Here is a 19,513-nt window from a genome sequence, read left to right on the forward strand (position 1 = left end):
TGTTTCTGGACTTTTGAATAAAGTAGTTGAGAAGGTTGGATTGGTTTTGTGACCTTTGACCCTGCTTGCAGGACAAGGGTCTGCTGAAGAAGTATGTGCCACTCTGTTGAATTTTTGTTTTAAAATTTGGATGTAAACACCTTCAAGGTTGTGAGGTTGCTTTTCACGATTGTGATGTGGTGAAGAGGGATTGTTTTGGTTTTGATAGGCCGCTTAAAGCGATTACTATGGAGACAATATGAGATAACGGTTGTAGGAATAAAATAAATGGATTGTTTGGCATTTTTCACAATATACACATGGTTTTTGTAAGTCTGGTGATAGTGCTGAGTTTAGTAAACATTGGGGGGAGGTTGACACCTATTCGAGGTGATGTTTATTCAGCAGTTCAGCTAACGAGCAAAGCTGCTGCTAATGATCCACACAGAAAGTCTGCTGAGGTCCATGATAGCAAAACCAGGGGTTTAAATCATGATGATTTGTCACAGACTTCTCTACCTTCCATGTTACAACAGGATTTGGAGAGTAAGGTTGATGAGAAAGGTTTGTCCTTATCGAGGAAGGAATTTATAGAGGAACAGAATCGAGATTCGGAAATGGTGGCTTTAAAGGAGGCAGCTCTCACAGAAGAGGAGGTTCAGAGAGAGTGGGATATTATCTAAAGGATGGGGTGTCAATGATGAAGTAGAAACCAGCAACTGTGCCTGCAAGTGAGGATTGGGCTATTGAACACCAGGTAGTGGTTCTGGAAGTTTACAGGGCTGAGTTTTTAAACATGGCTGATAGTATGCCTTTAGGTGGACATTTTGGAGTGAGAAAGACAGTGAACAGGATTATGAAGGAATTCTACTGGCCTAATTTAAGAAAGGATGTTGTGAATTTTTGCAGGACTTGCCATACCTGCCAGGTTGAGGGGAAACCTAATCAGTTTATTCAAGTAGCACCACTTAAACCGATACTTGTTTTTGGTGAACCATTTTCCCAAGTCATAGTGGATTGTGTAGGCCCACTGCCAAAGGCTGCAGCTGGTCATCAATACTTGTTAACAATTATGTGTGCTGCGTCTAGGTTCCTTGAAGCTGTGCCTCTTGGAAACATCCAGGCCAAGACTGTGGTAAAAGCGCTCAGTAAGTTTTTCACACTGGTAGGTCTGCCCAAAGAAATTCAATTTGACCAGGGTAGTAACTTTACTTCGAGAACATTCCAGCAAATAGTTTCTGAGCTGGGAGCTAAGCACATTGTGTCATCTGTATATCACCCAGAGTCTGAGGGAGACTTGGAACGGTTCAATTCCACTCTTAAGACCATGATTAAAACATATTGTGTAGAAAATGAAAAAAACTGGGATGAGGGGGTCCCCCTACTCTTATTTGCTGTTAGGTATTGAATTTAAGAAACACTGGGGTTTAATCTGTTTGAGCTTCTTTTTGGTCACAGGCCCAAAGGACCTTTGACCTTGCTCAGAGAACAGTGGTCTGATCTGAAAATGTGTGTCAGTGTGTTGGGTTATGTTTTGAAATTTCGAGAAACCACTTGTGGTTTACACGGATCACAATCCGTTAGTGTTTCTAAGATGAAAGATAAGAATAGGTTATTAAACTGGAGTCTGATCTTGCAAGAATATGACCTGAAAATAAAACATGTGAAAGGTACTGACATTATAGCTGATTGTTTATCCAGATGTTATGTTAGAAGTTGTACACGTTTTGCTCTGTTATCTGATAATTATACATGTATTGTTTCAAACCTTGTAATCTACAGTTAAACTAAAAATTTTGCCTACATCAAAATTTTTCCTAAAAGGAGGAAGGTGTGATGGGATCCTGGGGGGGAGGGGGAGGGAGAGAGACTGCTCAGAGTTTGATTGGTATTTCTGCAAGGACACTGTCAGCTTTTGAGATCCTACACAGAGAGAAGGGAGGAGCTACTTGATGGACAGCTGCTGTTCAGCACAACAGTATTTAAACCGGCGTAATTGCTTGTTTCACAGGGGACATGCAGATGCACTAAGGTGTGGTGAAGTTACCACTATCCTTTTTAGGTGCCCACGAGTGCGGGACTGAGGATCGATTCCGAGAGATCGATCAGTGATTATTAGTGCATGAAAGAGCGGCCTTGTGGAGTACACTGGTGTTACATACCCCGTGGGTATCTTGTGACTGTCTTATGAGCATAATGTAATGGTCTTGCGGAGGTCACATGATGTCATTTTTCTGCCAGTGTGAGGTCACATGATGACCTGTTCTCAATAGGTATATAAAGGGAAACCCCAGTGACACAGTTAGTTTCAGTTGAGTTGTTTGCTTCATTAGTTACTCTGTTATGCTGCGTATTCGTTTTATGATGCAGTTTCGTTTTAAAACAGAGTTTTACTTTCTTTTGTAAGGTAGAATTGTTGTGCCGGCAGTTTCACTAGTCGCTGTCAGCTTTGTTGGTGTATCTGTAATTTTCCCTTTATTAAAGGATGGGAACCTGAAGGATCGGAATAAAGTTGGAGTCGTTCAGCGGCTTTATAAAGTATCAACCTTATTGAGAATTCGTTCATAATATAGTGGCCTGCATCTGAGATACAGACCTGTATGCAAGAGCGGGGAAGTTGTGCAGTGTTCACGCGCCAGGAAAAGGTCAGTTCCTTTAAGCCATATTATTTCCTTCGTCGCGAACCTTTGGAGTATCAGCAGTAACGTCATGTCTTCCAAGAAATCTATTTCCAGAGAAGTCTCTCCTTATTTACTGTGTAACTCACTCGGACTTTCGAATTTACCATTTTAAGACTGGGTTTGAATTTACCACTTTAAGAACTGTTTTCGCATTTACCCTTTTAAGAACTGTTCCAGAGTTGCCATATAGCAGTTAACTTCTGGTTATGTTAGTCGTTTAAATACTTCTTGCTATTATTGAGCAGAGTTTAATAAATGTTTATGTTTGTTTATAAAACCTGCATCAATTCATAATTCATTGTTGCTGATCATGTGACACTAGTGTGTCTAACCCACGCCTGAAGACGGTGCTCTTAAGTTGGTCAAGTCTGGCTAACTTGGAAGTTTCGGAGGACAATGGGAAGATCGATGGCATCAGCTCACCTGAAGAACTAAACACCTCTTTCTCGCTCCATCACTACTCAACTCAATACCACGAACTGAACTGAACTTTACTCATCACCGTAAGACTGTATTCATTTACCCCTAAGCTTGAAGAATCTTGGTTTTTATATTTTCACGTATATATAATCATTGCTAACCTGTTTGATATATCTGATTTTTTTTTTACAGTATTGTGTAGTTACTAATAAATACCATTAGTTAATAGCAATACCAGACTCCAAAGTGTTTTCCATTTCTGCTGGTTCATTAACCTGTCACAGGGTACATAATAATACAAACAATTGTACTTCTCATCAATACAGAGTAACCATTTAAACAATCATAGCGCAGGTTCAAAAAAGTATGTGAACCTCTGGGGTGATGTCTTCTACAAAAGCTAATTGGAGTCGGCTGTTCCAATCAATGATATGAGATTGATGGTGTGGGTTGCAGAGGTACCCTGCCCTAGCAAAAAGAATTACAAAGTCAGGTAACTGACAGAGCCAGAGCTTCTAAAGAAAGAACTGTTTATATGCACCGTACCTCGATCGAAACAACTTTTATTAGACCTTAGAAGAAGAATTGCAGAGATGCATGAAGCTGGAAAAGACTACAAAAGCATTTCTAAAGACCTGAGTATTCATCAGTCCACAGTAGGAGAAATAGTCTACAAATGGAGGAAATTCACTACTTTTGTTGTTCTCTCTAGGAGTGGGGGTCCTGCAAAGATCACACCAAGAGCACAACATACAATTTTGAAGGAGGTGAAAAAGAACCCAAAGGTAACAGCAAAAGACTGACAAAAATCTCTAGAACTTGCTAAATTCTCTGTTCATATGCCCATAAGACATAGGAGCAGAATTAGGCCATTTGGCCCATCAAGTTTGCTCCATCATTCAATCATGGCTGATTCTTTTTTCCCTGCCTCAGCCCCACTCCCTGGCCTTCACTCCATAACCTTTTATGCTGTGTCAAATCAAGAACCATTCAAGCTCTCTCCTAAATACACCCAATGACCTGGCCGCCACAGCTGTCTGTGGTAATTCACCAGCCACAAATTCACCACCCTCTGGCTGAAGAAAGTTCTCTGTATCTCTGTTTTAAATGAACGCCCCTCTATACTGAGGCTGTGCCCTCTTACCTTAGACTCCTCCACCATGGGCCACATCTGTCTAGGCCTTTCAACATTCAAACAGCTTCAATGAGATCCCCCCTCAACCTTCTAAATTCCAGCGCAAGATAACTCCTTCATTCCCGGAATCATCCTTATGAACCTCCTCTGAACCCTCTCCAATGCCAGCACATCTTTTCTTAGATGAGGAGCCCAGAACTGTTCACAATACTCCAGGTGAGGCCTCACCTGTGCTTTGCAAAGCCTCAGCATCACATTCCTGCTCTTGTATTCTAGACCTCTTGAAATGAATGCTAACATTGCATTTGCCTTCCTCACCACCGACTCAACTGCAAGTTAGCCTTTAGGATGTTCTTCACAAGGACTCCCAAACCCCTTTGCACTTCAGATTTCTGGATTTTCTCCTCATTTAGGAAATAGTCTGCACATTTATTTCTTCTATTGAAGTGCATAACCACGCATTTTCCAACATTGTATTTCATTTTCCACTTTCTTGCCCATTCTTATAATCTGTCCAAGTCCTTCTGCAGCCTACCTGTTTCCTCAACACTACATGACCCTCCACCAATCTTCATATCATCTGCAAACTTGGCAACAAAGCCATCTATTCCATCATCTAAATCGATGTACAGCATAAAAAGAAGTGGTCCCAACACCAACCCCTACGGAACACCACCAAGTATTACAGCATTCACTATAAGCAGCCCACAAGCCTGCAAAAGTTATGAGATCATCACCCGTGTCCTTCTGCAGTACCCTTTACATGCAAGGAGTTGCAACAGAACATGTTGGTCTTTCTGTCCTACAGGTTGTTTCCAGTGATACATAACAGAACGAACATCAATTTCTGATGGAAGTCTTTCAACTCCGTGAAAGCAGTTCTGTGGTCTTTCCAAAATCTGCTCTGATTTGTGACATAAGGAACTATCCAAGACCTTGAGCTGTATCATCCAAGGTAGATTTTGAGAGATATATTCAAGACAACATGACGCTTTCTCAGAGATCCTGGTTGATGTTTGGAGTTGGGATGAGGGACTACAATCTAATGCCTCCTCACTAAAACTGTTTTGCGAATGTGGTACATTTAGAAAACAAATTTGATTTTATATACCACAGAAATGACTGCAGCTTATGGATATATTGATTTTAAATATAATGATTTACAAAGGTTTAAAGATTAGCTTTATTTGTCACGTGTACATTGAAACATTTTGTGAAGTGCATTGTTTGCATAACGACCAACATAGTCCGAAGATGTGCTGAGGCAGCCTCCAAGTGTCATCACATGTCCAGTGCCAACATAGCACGGGCACAACTAACCCATCTTTGGAATGTGGTAAGAAACTGGAGTAACCAGAGAAAACCCATGCAGTCACAGGGAGAACATAAAAACACCTCACAGACAGCAGCGGGAACTGAACCCCATTCGCTAGCACTATAAAAATAGTGTTAACTACCACACTATTTAACTATATGACTATAGTTATATATAGCACTATATAACTGCCTGATATAAAAGCATGACCTGTGGATGTATGATTTTTTTAAAATGAAATAACACTAACTCTGAAAAGTGGACACTGACAAATCAATTTTGTTTGTTAATGTAACTTTCACAACAGGATGGTGGGGGAAGGAAAGTAGGAATTTCCAAAATTACACATTAGCCATCAATTATTTTTAAGTGCTTCTTCTGCTGCTCAATGATTTCCACCATTACAAACTGAAACAGAACTGAAGTTTTCCTTTCAAAAGGCATACTTTTCCTTGAATTAAAGCATGTTCATGGGCATTCAAAGGAACCAGATTGCAGAAAACAGCAGCCATATGTAACTGTTCTTTGGGCTACTGAGCTGCACATCCAGTATTATGTGCATAGCTTTTTGTTCCTTCTCTCAGAATAACTTTTGTTTACTTAAGCCTATCCAGAAAATATATTGCAGCATTGAGCTAATTCCAAGCAGTTGAGAGGATTTCTTGGCAGAATACAAAACAAAGGATTTCTGCAATTGAATCACTAATTAATGCAATTACCTTCACCATAAATGTAAAGTCAGTTAAGGCAGGTGAATAGACAGCACCTCCTGCACAAGGACCCATAATAAGGGAGATCTGGGGAATGACTCCAGAGGTCAATACATTTCTCTGCAAAATATCAAAAACACAGTTTGTTATTGCATTACTTCTGGAATACAGTCTATAAGGCAGCTGTTCATCAAGCAAGATAATTCAAATATTGTTCAGCTAAGTAGCCATTAATGCTTACATAAAGAATATTTCACAGACAAGCTCTGTATCAATCTAAAAACATTACACAACTGGCAGCATACAAAAAAAAGGCATATTGGGATAGCTGGCTTAATGCTATAAAACTGGCATTTTTAGTTAATACATTATACATTTCATAGATTAATAACAAAAATGTTATTTTCATAACATCAGGTAAGATGGCGCCAGTGATGAAAGGCGACATTGTGCAGGGAGCTTACAAAACTACTGGATACTCTCCTTCTGCTAAATATACTTCTTCTTATTCTTCTAAACTGTAGTTGATTGCAGCCTGCAATTTCCATTATAAGAATGTATTTTTGAGCCAACTACACGATATGACGCTTCTGTGATCTTCTTGGGGATTGAGTGCAGCTCCAGCCATTGCTGGGGGAAGGCTATGTCAATTCCTAATGGCAGACCACGGACCCGTGGTTGGCTCCATCACTCCACGCTGATTAAAGTATCAAGCGAGATTAAAATTGAAGAGGACCACAGTGGGAAACAAATGGGTGTCCAATACCATCTACCCGTGTTTGACCAGTCTCCCTCTTGCTGCTGTCAGCAGAAGGTGCCAGAGTCCTGGTTCCCATGCTACAAGGTTCGATCATCTCTGTAGCTCGTGCCGTGGACTCAATTTCCGCTACGGTTTTATGTTTGATGTCCTCAGTGCTGGACATTTGTGCAAATGCTTTACTATTTGTGCAATTTAATCAAGGTGCTTCAGCACGGAGCTGAATCTGCAGCCGTTGACAAGAGTGCTGAACTGACTAACTCAGTGGCTGAGGCCGCGGCTATTGGCTCCTTGACTGGCGTCATTTGCCTCAGTGCCTCGTGGCTGTAGATTCACTTTAGGAGACTCTGCTGTTTGATGTTTAACATTCCATGTGTTATCTGTTTGCTTTTTGTTGTCTGCATGATTTGATTTTTTTTGCACACTTGAGGTTTTGTTATGTGGGGTTTTTCTTTCAATGGGTTCTATAGGCGTTTCTTTGCTTTGTGCCTGCCTGAAGAAGCTGAATATCAAGGTTGTACAATGTATATGATACATATTTTGATAATAAATGTAAATGTACAGGTTGACCTTCTATAATCCGGCACCATTGGGACCTGAGGAGTGCCGGATTAGTGAAAACGCCGAATTACAGAAGGATCACATTAAGCAATAGCTAACCGCCTCATCATAGCTTTAAGATATCAAAGGATTCAAAGGTTCATTTAATGTCAGAGAAATGTATACAATATACATCCTGAAATGCTTTTTCTTCACAACCATCTACGAAAACAGAGGAGTGCCCCAAAGAATGAATGACAGTTAAATGTTAGTACCCCTAAGTTCCCCCCACCGCTCCCCTCCTTCCCGCGTGTAAGTGGCAGCAAACAACAATCCCCCCTCCCCACCGGCAAAAAATAAAGTGCACCCACTACCAGCACTCAAGCGTGAGCTAAGCGATAGCAAAGACTACATCGCACTCGCAGTTACTGAGGGCATCCTCGTTAGTTTCTTTTTCTCCGCTTTGTAATATGCTTAAATTCAGCAGGTCACCACGTCTGATCTGAGGTCATAGGCAGAAGAGAACGGAGCGCTGGCCGGGCGATGCTGGTTGGCAGTGCGCGACTGCCGGCAGGCGGGCCAGAAGGTGGACTGGCCCAGTGCTCCCCGCTGCTGGTGGGTGAAACGGGCGGGTGCCAGGCGGCCGCGCCTCATGCAAATGATATTACAGTAATAAATGCAGGAAAACAAGCAGGAATCGCCTGTCTGTGCTTACAAGAGCGTGCTAACATGTGAACAGATCTAGCGCAACCAAAACAATGCACAACAGATTGGTACAGTGGCCCGGAAAATTTGAAATTACAGTTGCATGGAAAATTTGAAACCAGTGCGGATTATCGAAGGAATCAGATTACAGGTAGTCGGATTAGTGAAAGTTGACCTGTACTTTGATCTTTAAATGTATTTTGAAAGAGATCATGGTATAGCCAAAAACTCAAAGCCAAAGTATGATAGAAACATGATTATATAGTTGGCTTCCAAAACCCAGCAGTGAACTAAAGGGAAACCAAAAGTCACAAGAAAATTCCTTTTTGTGTAAGTCAACCTTTATTGACAACCTCGCTATTTCTCTTTGGCACTTTTATAACTTAGAATAATTATTATGCCTTACACTGTACAACAGATTTCACAATATAGGTCAGTGATAACAAACCCCAATTCTGAAAATTCCAGTGAACTGCTATGGCATTCCAATCCTTCAGTATTTTTTCTGGGGTGGGGCAATAGTGGCAGGATAATGTTATGTATGAGAATTGAGTAATTTTGGAAATATGCAAGTATCACATTATGTTGAAAACAAATTAAACTATGTTAAAGGAGTCTACGCTTTTCACCTGGATTACAAAAGTGGCAAACAAATATAAAACTAAAAATTTCCTGACTAAACAAAGCTTATTCTTTGCAGTTCATTGCAATATAGATCGATATTATCAGCAAAACCTCTATATTGTATTATAAAACTTTTATCCTGACTAAATCATGTATCATTTGAGAGCAAGTAATCCATGGCTCTTTTATTGATAAGGACAATTATCCTTGAATTTACAAATGATTCACCTAATAATTGCAGGTAAAATCTGTGTACAGAATAAAAATAAATATTGTCTTATCATATTGGAAATGAAACAAGTATCATCTCTTTTTTTCCTCCATTCTGTCGGCATTCAAATTAAAATCCAATTAAAACACAAAAGTAAACAAAAATGAATGCTATCATCTTTTGAGTTTTTTTATTGCACATTGCTAGTCTCACCAGGAAAATATCAGCATAACCAGCCAAGGACTCGACACCCTCCTGAATACGTGCCCCTCCAGAGTCATTCAGACCTATAACTGGAGCTCCCACCAAGAGAGCCTGATCCATAATCTAGAAAGTAAGCATATTGATTTATCAATCTGTGTTAAAACTGATGGTCCAACGTTTACATTTAAAGGTTACATCTGCCCTCTTATTTATTATGGATGCATGTAATCTCAGTAGCAGATATTTCCTGCAGACCTCTCGTGGCAAACAGTGGGAATAAAGGGCCCTTTTCTGGTTGGCTGATAGTGACTAGGGGTGTTCCACTGGGGTTGGTGTTAGGTCCACTACTTTTCATGATATATGTTAATGAACTACATGACAGAATTGATGGCTCTCTGGCCAAGTATGCAATGATACAAAGATAGGTTGAGGCAGAGGTAGTGATAAGGAAGCAGGGTGTCTGCAGAAGGACTTAAAACGGATTAGAAGAACGGACAATGTGACAAATGGAATACAGTATAGGGAAGTGTATGGCCAGGCACTTTGATAGAAGGAATAAAGGCGTAGACTGTTTTCAAAAGGGGCACAAATTAGGGATTCCCTAAAGGTTAACTTGCAGATTGAGTCACTAGTAAGGAAGACAATTGGAATATTAGCAGTCATTTTGAGAGAACTAGAATATACAGTAAAAGCATGGATATAATGCTGAGGCTTTATAATACATTGGGAAAACCACATCTGGAGTATTGCGAGCTATTTTCGGTCTCATATCGAGGAAAGGATGTGCTGGCATTGGATAGGGTCCACAGGAGGTTCATGAGAGTGATCCCAGGAATGAAAGGGTTAATGTATGAGGAGTACTTAATGGTTCCAGGCTTGTACTCACTAGAGTTAAGAAGAATGAGGATCTCATTGAAACCTATTGAACATTGATAGGTCTAGATAGAAAGGACATGGACAGGATGCTTCCAACAGTGGGGCAGTCAGATTCAAAATACAGGGAAACAAAAATGAACAGAAATGAGGATTTTTATTTTAGGCAGAGAGTGGTGAGTCAGACGATTCCCACAGATGGTTGTAGACGTCAAGTCACTGGGTATATTAAGAGAAGAAGTTGACAGGTTCTTGTTTAGTCATGGTGTCAAGGGTTACAGGAGAAGCGGGTTAAGAGGGGAAAATAAATCAGCCATGATTGAATGGTGAGCAGACTCTGCCCAGACTCTTATGGTTCTTTGCTTTTTGAAAGATTTTGTGTAGTTAGATTTTCCCAATTTATAAATTATGTATGAAAACATGCAGCACCTACTTGCAGAAAGTGAATCTAAGCAATCTTGGAGTTGTGGTTGGGAACAAGGAAAGCAAAACAGAATAAGACCTAAATTATCACTTATCATATACTGCCTTGACTTAACTGAATTTTAGATCATAAATAATTTGAACATGTTCATTGCTCAGTTATAGGAATAACTATCTGTGTAGCTCATCTTACTTGCAGTCGTAAGAGCAGTTTCTTTATTTAAGGGCGTTAACAATTCAGAATACAACTTCTACACACTTATCACTTTACCTTACAAATTTTTTGTGCATGAGCTCCTGACAAACTTCCTCCAAAGACTGTAAAGTCCTGGCAAAAAGTAAATAAAATTATTGTAAGTATTGTAAATGCATTGGATAAATGGAAAATACATTGGTTTTCATAAAAGGTGAAATTAATTTGCTTTTAATGTTGTACAAAGTTTAGATACTGATGCAATTTCACCTATATTTAAAAACTTTTAAAAGAAATATTTCCCTTAGTGTATGAACAAGAATGTCAAAAAATAAGTTTTGTAAGCAGGGATTAACTGCGACAATTTGTTTCAAAGTAGCACTTTTAACAAAGTATCTTAAAAAATAGATATCACTCAGAGACAAAAATTAATATCAGATTACATTGTTTGAACAAAAGGGTAGGTTTTGAGGAGCTCTTAAGAGATATAGTGAGCCAGATATGTTTGGCGGTTTGGGGTGGTGTGGAGTCAGGAGTAATGGACCTTAAGGGTCTTGGTAGCTGAAAGCACAGCTGCCACAGAGCAATTACATTTGGAAATAGGCAAAACAATAGAATTAAAAGAGCACAGATACCTGAAAATAATGGGGACTGGAACAGGTTAGAAATTAGGAAAGGCATATCCACAAGGTTTAAAAATAAAAGATGAATTTTAAATTGTAGAGAAGACTACATGGGTGTAGATACATGGTAAACAACAGAATAAGGCAGAGTATTGCATCACCTTGGTTAATGGAGTATGAAACAAAGGAAGATGGCCAGAGGAACAATGGAGTAATAATGTCCAGAGGTAGATATAGCAAAGATGTAGGATTCATCAGGTAACCCTCAGCATGGAAATGATTCAGAGGGGTAAAAGATTGTCTTGGTGATGGCAAATTCAGGGTCCAAAAGTCATGAGGTCAGAGTGTAAACACTCTGATTTAATTGCAAACAATTACCAGGGTGAAAACTGGAGTGCTAGTGAATGGAGTTTGTTACAAACAGAATAAAGTGGTTTTTTAAATAATTAATCCACAATAGTAGAAATAAATTTTTGCTCAACTGGTACTAACTGTCCTACAATTCGGAAAAGCTAACCGGTTCAACACAGATAGTTGTGTAGTTTAAGAACTGGAACATGGAATTTGCCTGGTGGCCGCTGATGGAGTAACAGCTCTCTGCTGGTGCTCCTAACTTACTTTTGTCTCCAACCTTTTGAAATACTACTGTTAGACGGGTTATTATATTACTATGACTACCAAAGCAGCTTTGGAAGCTATTACGGGCTCAATTCAAAAGCTTACTGAGGAGTTTCAACAGCTCAGAAAAGAAGTGTCGGCTGATATGCAACAAATCAGCGCTGAAATTAAACAAATAGGTGAAATTAGACGATATTCAAGCAACTCTAACCGAGCACGATAAGAAGATAAATGAACATGAAGAGGTTATTACTATACTGGATGAGAGAATGGATGAGTTGCAAAAGCTGTGTGAAAAACAATTCAAGTCCAATGAAATACTGAGACAGAAGATTATTGATTTGGAAAACAGAAGTAGGAGAAACAACTCACGAATCTTGGGACTTAAAGAGCAAATGGAACGAGATAATCCTAAAGAATTCTTTGCAAACCTTTTGATGGAATTATTCCCTGACATTATAAAGTCTCTGCCTTTGATTGATCGTGCTCACAGATCGCTTATCTACGGATCGACTTCAAAATCAAAACCAAGATCAGTCATTATATGTTTCCATGAATTTCGAATAAAGGACCGTCTGATTCATGATGCCCGTGGAAAAGGTATGATCGACTACCAAGGTCAGAAGATTTGTATTTTTGAAGATTTTTCATCAGAAGTTATGGCAGAATGTGGTTAAGTTTAAAAAAGTTATGGCGGAGCTATACAGCCAGAATTTTAAGCCTTCTCTTTGTTTTCCGGCTCGACTGAGAATCACAATGGAAGATGGATTATTTAAATGGTTTTGTACAAAGGAGCAGGCGCAAGAATTTTTAGACTCAAAAAAAATGACTGTATACATATATTGAATAGATTAAAAATCTTGCAAAAACAGAAATACTATATATTAAAATGACTGTTTAATATATTTCAATATGAATAATTGCTCTGTTTGATAAACCTGTCTAAGCTTGTTTTTTTTTTACTGTGTATTATTTAGTCTTGGTTGGAACAGTAAATAACCTTGAATTCTTTGGAGTGGTTCCAACAGGCTTTCTAAGGGGATGTTTTCAGTGGGGGTAGATAGTGGTTGTTCTTTGACCGATTTTCTCTCTTTGGGAGGAGGGAGGAGGATGGGGAGTTCTTTTTTCTTGAAGCTGATTTGGGAATCTAGTCAATTATGTAGTTTAGCTAATATATCTCAAGGTTTATTATTTGGGTTTAATATACATTTGTCTGATTGCTATTTTAACCTTTCTTATAAATAGTTTTAAAATGGATCAAAGTATTAGTTTACTTAGTTTTAACATGAAAGGGCTAAATCACCCCACGAAAAAAATAAGATTTTTGCCTATATTAAAAAATTTAGGATACCAATTGTTTTTCTTCAAGAAACCCATGTACGTAACTGTGACAATTCATGCCTTTTTAAATCGATGGAGAGGGTCTCATTTCCATTCATTTCAGGGAAACGAATTTTAATGCTGCAGTGGACATATATGTAGATATTCACTTGCTCTTCCATGCAAGTTCAGAACTTCCAAGGCTTGGGAGCATAGTTAGAAAATAGATAATTGCCTTACTTATCTTGCAACTTTCTGGCATCTAACGCAGAACCATTCTGAACCAAAATCCATGGCTTGTACCTTATCAATACAACATTCTCAATGACCAGGATTTTTCATCTCCATTTGCAAACACTTTCTGATGCTTTCTCCTTTCCCCCAGTCTCCATAACCCAAGGAAATACCCTGACCCAAGGCAAAAGCTCCAATCCTTTTTCATCTCATGACAATCATTACACATCAACATACAGCAAAGATGAAACTCAGAGGTACAAACTGGCATGTTATATCATTAAGGAAGTATTCAAGGCTATGCTGGCAATACAATTGCACTGGTAGGAAGCTTATGTAACCAGACACGATAAATTTAAACTTGCTTTCATGCCTAGCCACAAGCTCAATGTCTTCCTTTACCACTGAAAACCTTCTATCCCCTCAAAAAAAAAGGCACATGGCACACTCTGCCATCAAATTTCATCAATACAAATCTCAATCCTTCATTCTTCCAACAAAAAACAGCATTAGTCTAAAAATGCACTTATGCCATGACAAGCTCTTGGATAGGACAGGAGTTTGCAGTACAAAATCTTTTTTTTGGGGACCCCAGCTCCCCCACCCTTAACCCTCAGCCATAATGTGCAATACCATTTGGATACAGGAATTCCCCAAGTTACAGACACTCAACTTACATAGCTACTGTGCATATGAACAAGCATTTGTTACACCAGTGGGATAGATTTGCCAGCTGCCGCAGGCATCTTCTGGTGTATGGGAACTCAGCTTGCAGCAATATCCAAACACGTGATTAAAATGCCCTGGTTTAACTACACCTTGCCTTTGGTTAGCCAATATTTTTATTCTGACTTCCACTTACAAACAGTTCTTAGAAATAGAGCCCTGTTGAAACCTGGAGAGGGACCTGAATTTGAATGTGTAGGTTACTGTCAGATAAAAAGGAGAAAAAAAATTAAGTCTAAGCTTGCAAATTCTCAAAAAGGTAGTCACCTTTGTTGCACTTCCAAATAAGAAAGACAAGTACCAATGAGAGCATTTATTTTAGTTTTCATTTCTATTCTTTTGATCAGATTTCATGCTTCCTTCATTTGAGCTAAAAAGTAAAACATTACCATTTGTTGTTTTGCATTAATGCAACTTTGCCAACCTACTCCATTCTGGACTACAGAAGAGTAATTGGGTGACAACAATTGTATTTTTTCCCATATCCATTAGACAAATTAACGTAAAAATTAACTAATGAGTACCCTTGTTTCCATCCGCAACCTAACGTAAATACACCAATTTCCCAAAATACTATTCCTCTGATAGAACCATCAGGCACTTGGTATATACATGTAGCCAGACTACTTCCTGCATGTTTAACTTGACAGGAACCAGAATTCCAGATCAAATCCACCCTCGAGTGTTCTGAACTCTTAAAGTAGTAGTAGTGCTAGCGATTCTTAATCTATTTAGGAAGAATATCAAGTTAAAGCATGCATATTATTACCTGGCTGAAGACATAAACAAGTCGCCCATTAATTTGGCCCTGACCAGTCACCACACTGTCACCAGGAAACTGAAAGATTCATAAATAAGAATAAACTAATTAGTAAAAAATCATTTTAAATACTGCAAGACATGGAAAAGTTAGTTTAGTTGCCAATATCTCTCTCGTAACACATTAAGAAATTGTGACCTTTAGACGTAACAGCAGATTTAGGCTATTCAACCATCGAATCTGTTCCATCATTCAATCATGGACTTTATTCCTCATCAACCCCATTCTCCCGCCTTCTCCCCATGGCCCTTAGCACTCCATTTCTTCAGCCCTCCAGATTCTGTTTCAGCATTTGAATGGATAAAGAAAATAACAACTGTCACACAGTATTTGCAGCATGATGGATTCTTTAATTGCTATTGACCTTCACAGTATTTTTGAACTCAACCTATAGAATACTATTTTCTTTCTCTAGCTGCCTCATTAAAGAAATGCACATCCTACATCAAAATAAATCAGTTCAATTTGAAGAACATGCGCTTTATAAAGTTTCCTTTCCTGCTGTGCATCTAGAAATAATCAGCATAACAATCAGCATTATTCATCATTTACTGATACCTACCCAAGTCAGGAATACACCGAACCATAAACAGTCTGATCAGAAGGCTGAGCTATAATTTCCTTTCAAGCATATTCCACAAAGGGGTAGCTATGATTCACAGAGTCACTTCTGCTCATTTTATAGGAACTACCTTAGCACTTCATTCTACCATGCACTCCAAAGATGCCAAAAAAAACGTACTCCAAGTCAACAAATTTAGAGTAAAGACAATCAGATGGGAGAAAAGGTTCTTTATAGTACTTCAAATTTCTACTGATTTATACTCAAGTCATGGAAATTATTTCTAAAATCTTTTTCTGAAGTCATGGAGACCAGACTTCAAAAAAAATCCACACCTCCAATAAGATTTTCCAGGACCAGCCAACTCCAGGACAAACATTCTGGTCAGTTTAAAATACTCATTAACCACAATTGATCAGATGTTGAAAAGAATTGCTCCTTAACCCTAAAACCAAAATTTAAAGATAGACAGACTGTTGCTTTTTGTAATGAGAACCCAATCAGACTGAGAATGGGTCATGCCTTATCCAGACACTGCAACATTACCTTATTGTCTTCCGTGCCCATACCAAAATCTGAGCACCTGTGTTCGACGAATTTATCATATTCTACAAAGGAGTCAGGATCCAGGAGTAGCTGAATACGTTCCCTGGCAGTCAGCTTCCCCTAGGTACAGAAGATCATAATTACAATGTCATGTATCTAGATTATATTACATTTTATTTTACTAGAGACATAAATGGATAAAATAGAAACTAAGTATGAAGATTATCAATGCATTTTTACATGAAAAACTGAAGTTACATGTGCACTGTATACACAGTCACAAATATAGCACCAATACTCAACCAGGAAATAAAAAAGAAATCTACTTATTCTCACTATGGTACAGCCGCTAAACAAGGGTTACTCCTGAAGTCTCTTTCTTCTACTCCTCACTCAGATAATGCTGCAACTTTTATGGGTTCAATCCTGGTCAATGTAAAGTTTGCATATTGTTCATGTGACTGTGGAAGTTTCTGCTGGCCTGCTCCCAGTTTCCTTCCAAGTCCAAAAGAGATGTTGGAAGGTAAATTGATAACTGGAAATTGATAAATCACTGAAACTTAACATCAAAAACAGAACAACACATTTTACATTGGCATTCATTTTAAACAGATTTGAGCACAAATGCAGAGACATGTTGCTCCAATTGAGACACTGAAAGTTTCTGTCTGCAAGTTTTTTGTACAGATCTGGTTTCACCTACTTCAAAAAGATAACCACAAGAAAATGCACTAGAGTTCAGTGAAGGCTCACCTGATTGATCCATGGAATGAATGATCTGTAGTCTAAGGAGAGATTAAATGGACTAGACATGTATTCACTAGAGTTTAGAAAAATGAAAATCTCATTGTTTGTAGCCTGTCAACTCCTGTAAGAACTTCACAGTTATATTTTCCCGGCTAGGGTGCCCAAAACTATAGGTCACGGCCTCAAAGTGAGTTAGTTATTTGGTCAAATACGAGCAGAAATTTCTTCACCCAAAAGGGAATGAATCTTTGTCACTCGGGAAATGAGGGCTGCAGAGGTTCAGAGTACATTCATGACAGAATGACAGTTTTTTAAAATATATATGATATTAAGGGAATCAAGCTTTATGGTATAAAAGCAAGTTGAATAATGAACTCAAACAACAGGAATTCTGCAGATGTTGGAAATTCAAGCAACACACATAAAAGTTGCTGTTGAACGCAGCAGGCCAGGCAGCATCTCTAGGAAGAGGTGCTGCCTGGCCTGCTGCGTTCACCAGCAACTTTTACGTGTGTTGCTTGAATAATGAACTGCAATTTTACTGAATGGGGGTTGAATGGCCTACACCTGCTTTTCATTTTTATGTTCTTCCATTTTTTATCTTTTACATGTACAAAGTTAAAATGCCACTGTATAGTTAAATGTATTAGAAATTTATTTGAATGCAAGTTTAATTCTATATGAACAATGCAAGTCTGCAGCTGAATAAAAGGCTCCAGAAGGTGGTGAAAAAAAATGTTAAGCCACCTGTATTGAAGGATTTATATGACTGAGTTAGCAGTAAAGCTGGTTAATAATACAATAGTCATTTATAATTAGAACTTACTATTCTTAAAATGGGATCACAGCAATGGGAAACAGCATTTGTTGCGGTAAGAATACAAGATCTTTAAATAGTAATGTCAGTAAGAAATGAGCATTTGAACATTTTGTATACCCGAAAGAAAATTGCTTCTTACTATATTCTAAGGATTCTTTATGATGCATAGAATCTCTGCAAGGAATTTGACGTATTCTACTTGCTGTGAATGATTATAGCAGCTGGATTTGTTTTATTTACTGATAATCACCTGTGGGAGAGATAAATGTAGGATAGAGGGCAGAGGGCCAGAAATGTAGATTAATGTAATACTACGTATAAAGCCACGCATACAGATTTCAAACAAAGAAAAATAAATACGTAGAGGCCATTGAAGTATAGAAACTATATTATCGGAAACAATGGTCACTACAACTGCAGGAATTAAAATCCAGAATATGTACTGAATAACATCAGACTCAGAGTAAGCAGATTCAATAGCTGGATCATGGTTAAACTGGTCATCTCCTCATGCTCACTGTCTACACTGTTCCTGTGACCATATTTACCATTTTGCAATTTCACAACTCCAAGTCACTTTCAGAGCTTGTTGTTACCACTAGCTGATGAAGTGTGGGGATAGGCTTTGGTGGGCTGATCCCTAGGCCCTGCCTCTAGACTGCCGCAAAGGCTTGTTGATAAGTAGTGTGTTATTAAAAACCTTTGTAAGCAGTTCATAAATGTTTCTGCTAATCAGGAGTACTTAAAGTTATTAAAATACCTCAAAATAATTTTAAGCCAGTAATAACTATATAGTTTAATAAATTAAAATAATAAAATTAAAATCATTCAGTAAAGGAAAGAAAGCAAATCACTTAGCATTCTTCAATCCAGGTCACCACTACAAATGCCAGCCAAGACTGCTATGAAACTGAGGGGCCGATATACTGTGCATTCAGCCCCTCAAATCAGCACATGTGTGGTGTTACACTCCAACCTCCAATTTGTTCTCAATTTCCATGTTGTGCAGGCATGAAAGTCAGATACAAACAGTCATCAAATTGCAGCAAGCTAGAACTTTTCCCCAAGAACCACTAGCTATCATGTATCTAGCCTAATATGCTACATAAGAAACATCTAATCAAAACAGGAAAGAAAGAATTGTAAAGCAAAAATGACTGAAGTTTCATTTGAAATTGAAAGATTTAAAAAAAAACAGATGCAACCTGCAACACTCACAACACGCTGGAGGAACTCAGCAGGTCGGGCAGCATCCGTGCAGAAGATCGGTCGACGTTTCGGGCCGGAACCCTTTGTCAGGACTGTAGGGGGAAGGGGCAGAGGCCCTATAAAGAAGGTGGGGGGAAGGTGGGAAGGAGAAGGCTGGTAGGTTCCAGGTGAAAAACCAGTAAGGGGAAAGATAAAGGGGTGGGGGAGGGGAAGCAGGGAGGTGATAGGCAGGAAAGGTGAAGAAAGAATAGGGGAAAATACAATGGGTGGTAGAAGGAGGCGGAACCATGAGGGAGGTGATTGGCAGCTGGGGGAGGGGGCAGAGTGACATAGGGATAGGGGAAGGGAGGGGGAGGGAATTACTGGAAGTTGGGGAATTCTGTGTTCATTCCAAGGGGCTGGAGACTACCTAGATGGTATATGAGGTGTTGCTCCTCCAACCTGAGTTTAGCCTCATCATGGCAGTAGAGGAGGCCATGTATGGACATACTTGAATGGGAGTGGGAAGCAGAGTTGAA

General features: G+C 38.9%; 1 protein-coding gene across 4 annotated transcripts in view; it reads right to left on the reverse strand.

The window, feature by feature from the left end:
* The window catches only part of pccb (propionyl-CoA carboxylase subunit beta), a 94,408-nt gene that overhangs the window by 42,672 nt on the left and 32,223 nt on the right, over window positions 1-19,513 (reverse strand). For all 4 annotated transcript variants that reach the window (XM_072255634.1, XM_072255633.1, XM_072255631.1 and 1 more), the window contains exons 2-6: window positions 16,220-16,339; window positions 15,061-15,129; window positions 10,849-10,905; window positions 9,291-9,404; window positions 6,250-6,360 (exon numbers count right to left, since the gene is read on the reverse strand). In XM_072255634.1, the coding sequence (XP_072111735.1) occupies window positions 6,250-6,360; window positions 9,291-9,404; window positions 10,849-10,905; window positions 15,061-15,129; window positions 16,220-16,240 (372 nt within the window). In that variant the 5' untranslated portion in view covers window positions 16,241-16,339. The remainder of the gene's footprint in view (window positions 1-6,249; window positions 6,361-9,290; window positions 9,405-10,848; window positions 10,906-15,060; window positions 15,130-16,219; window positions 16,340-19,513) is intronic.

This window comes from Mobula birostris, chromosome 4 (genome assembly GCF_030028105.1).
Source record: "Mobula birostris isolate sMobBir1 chromosome 4, sMobBir1.hap1, whole genome shotgun sequence".
NCBI lineage: Eukaryota > Metazoa > Chordata > Chondrichthyes > Myliobatiformes > Myliobatidae > Mobula > Mobula birostris.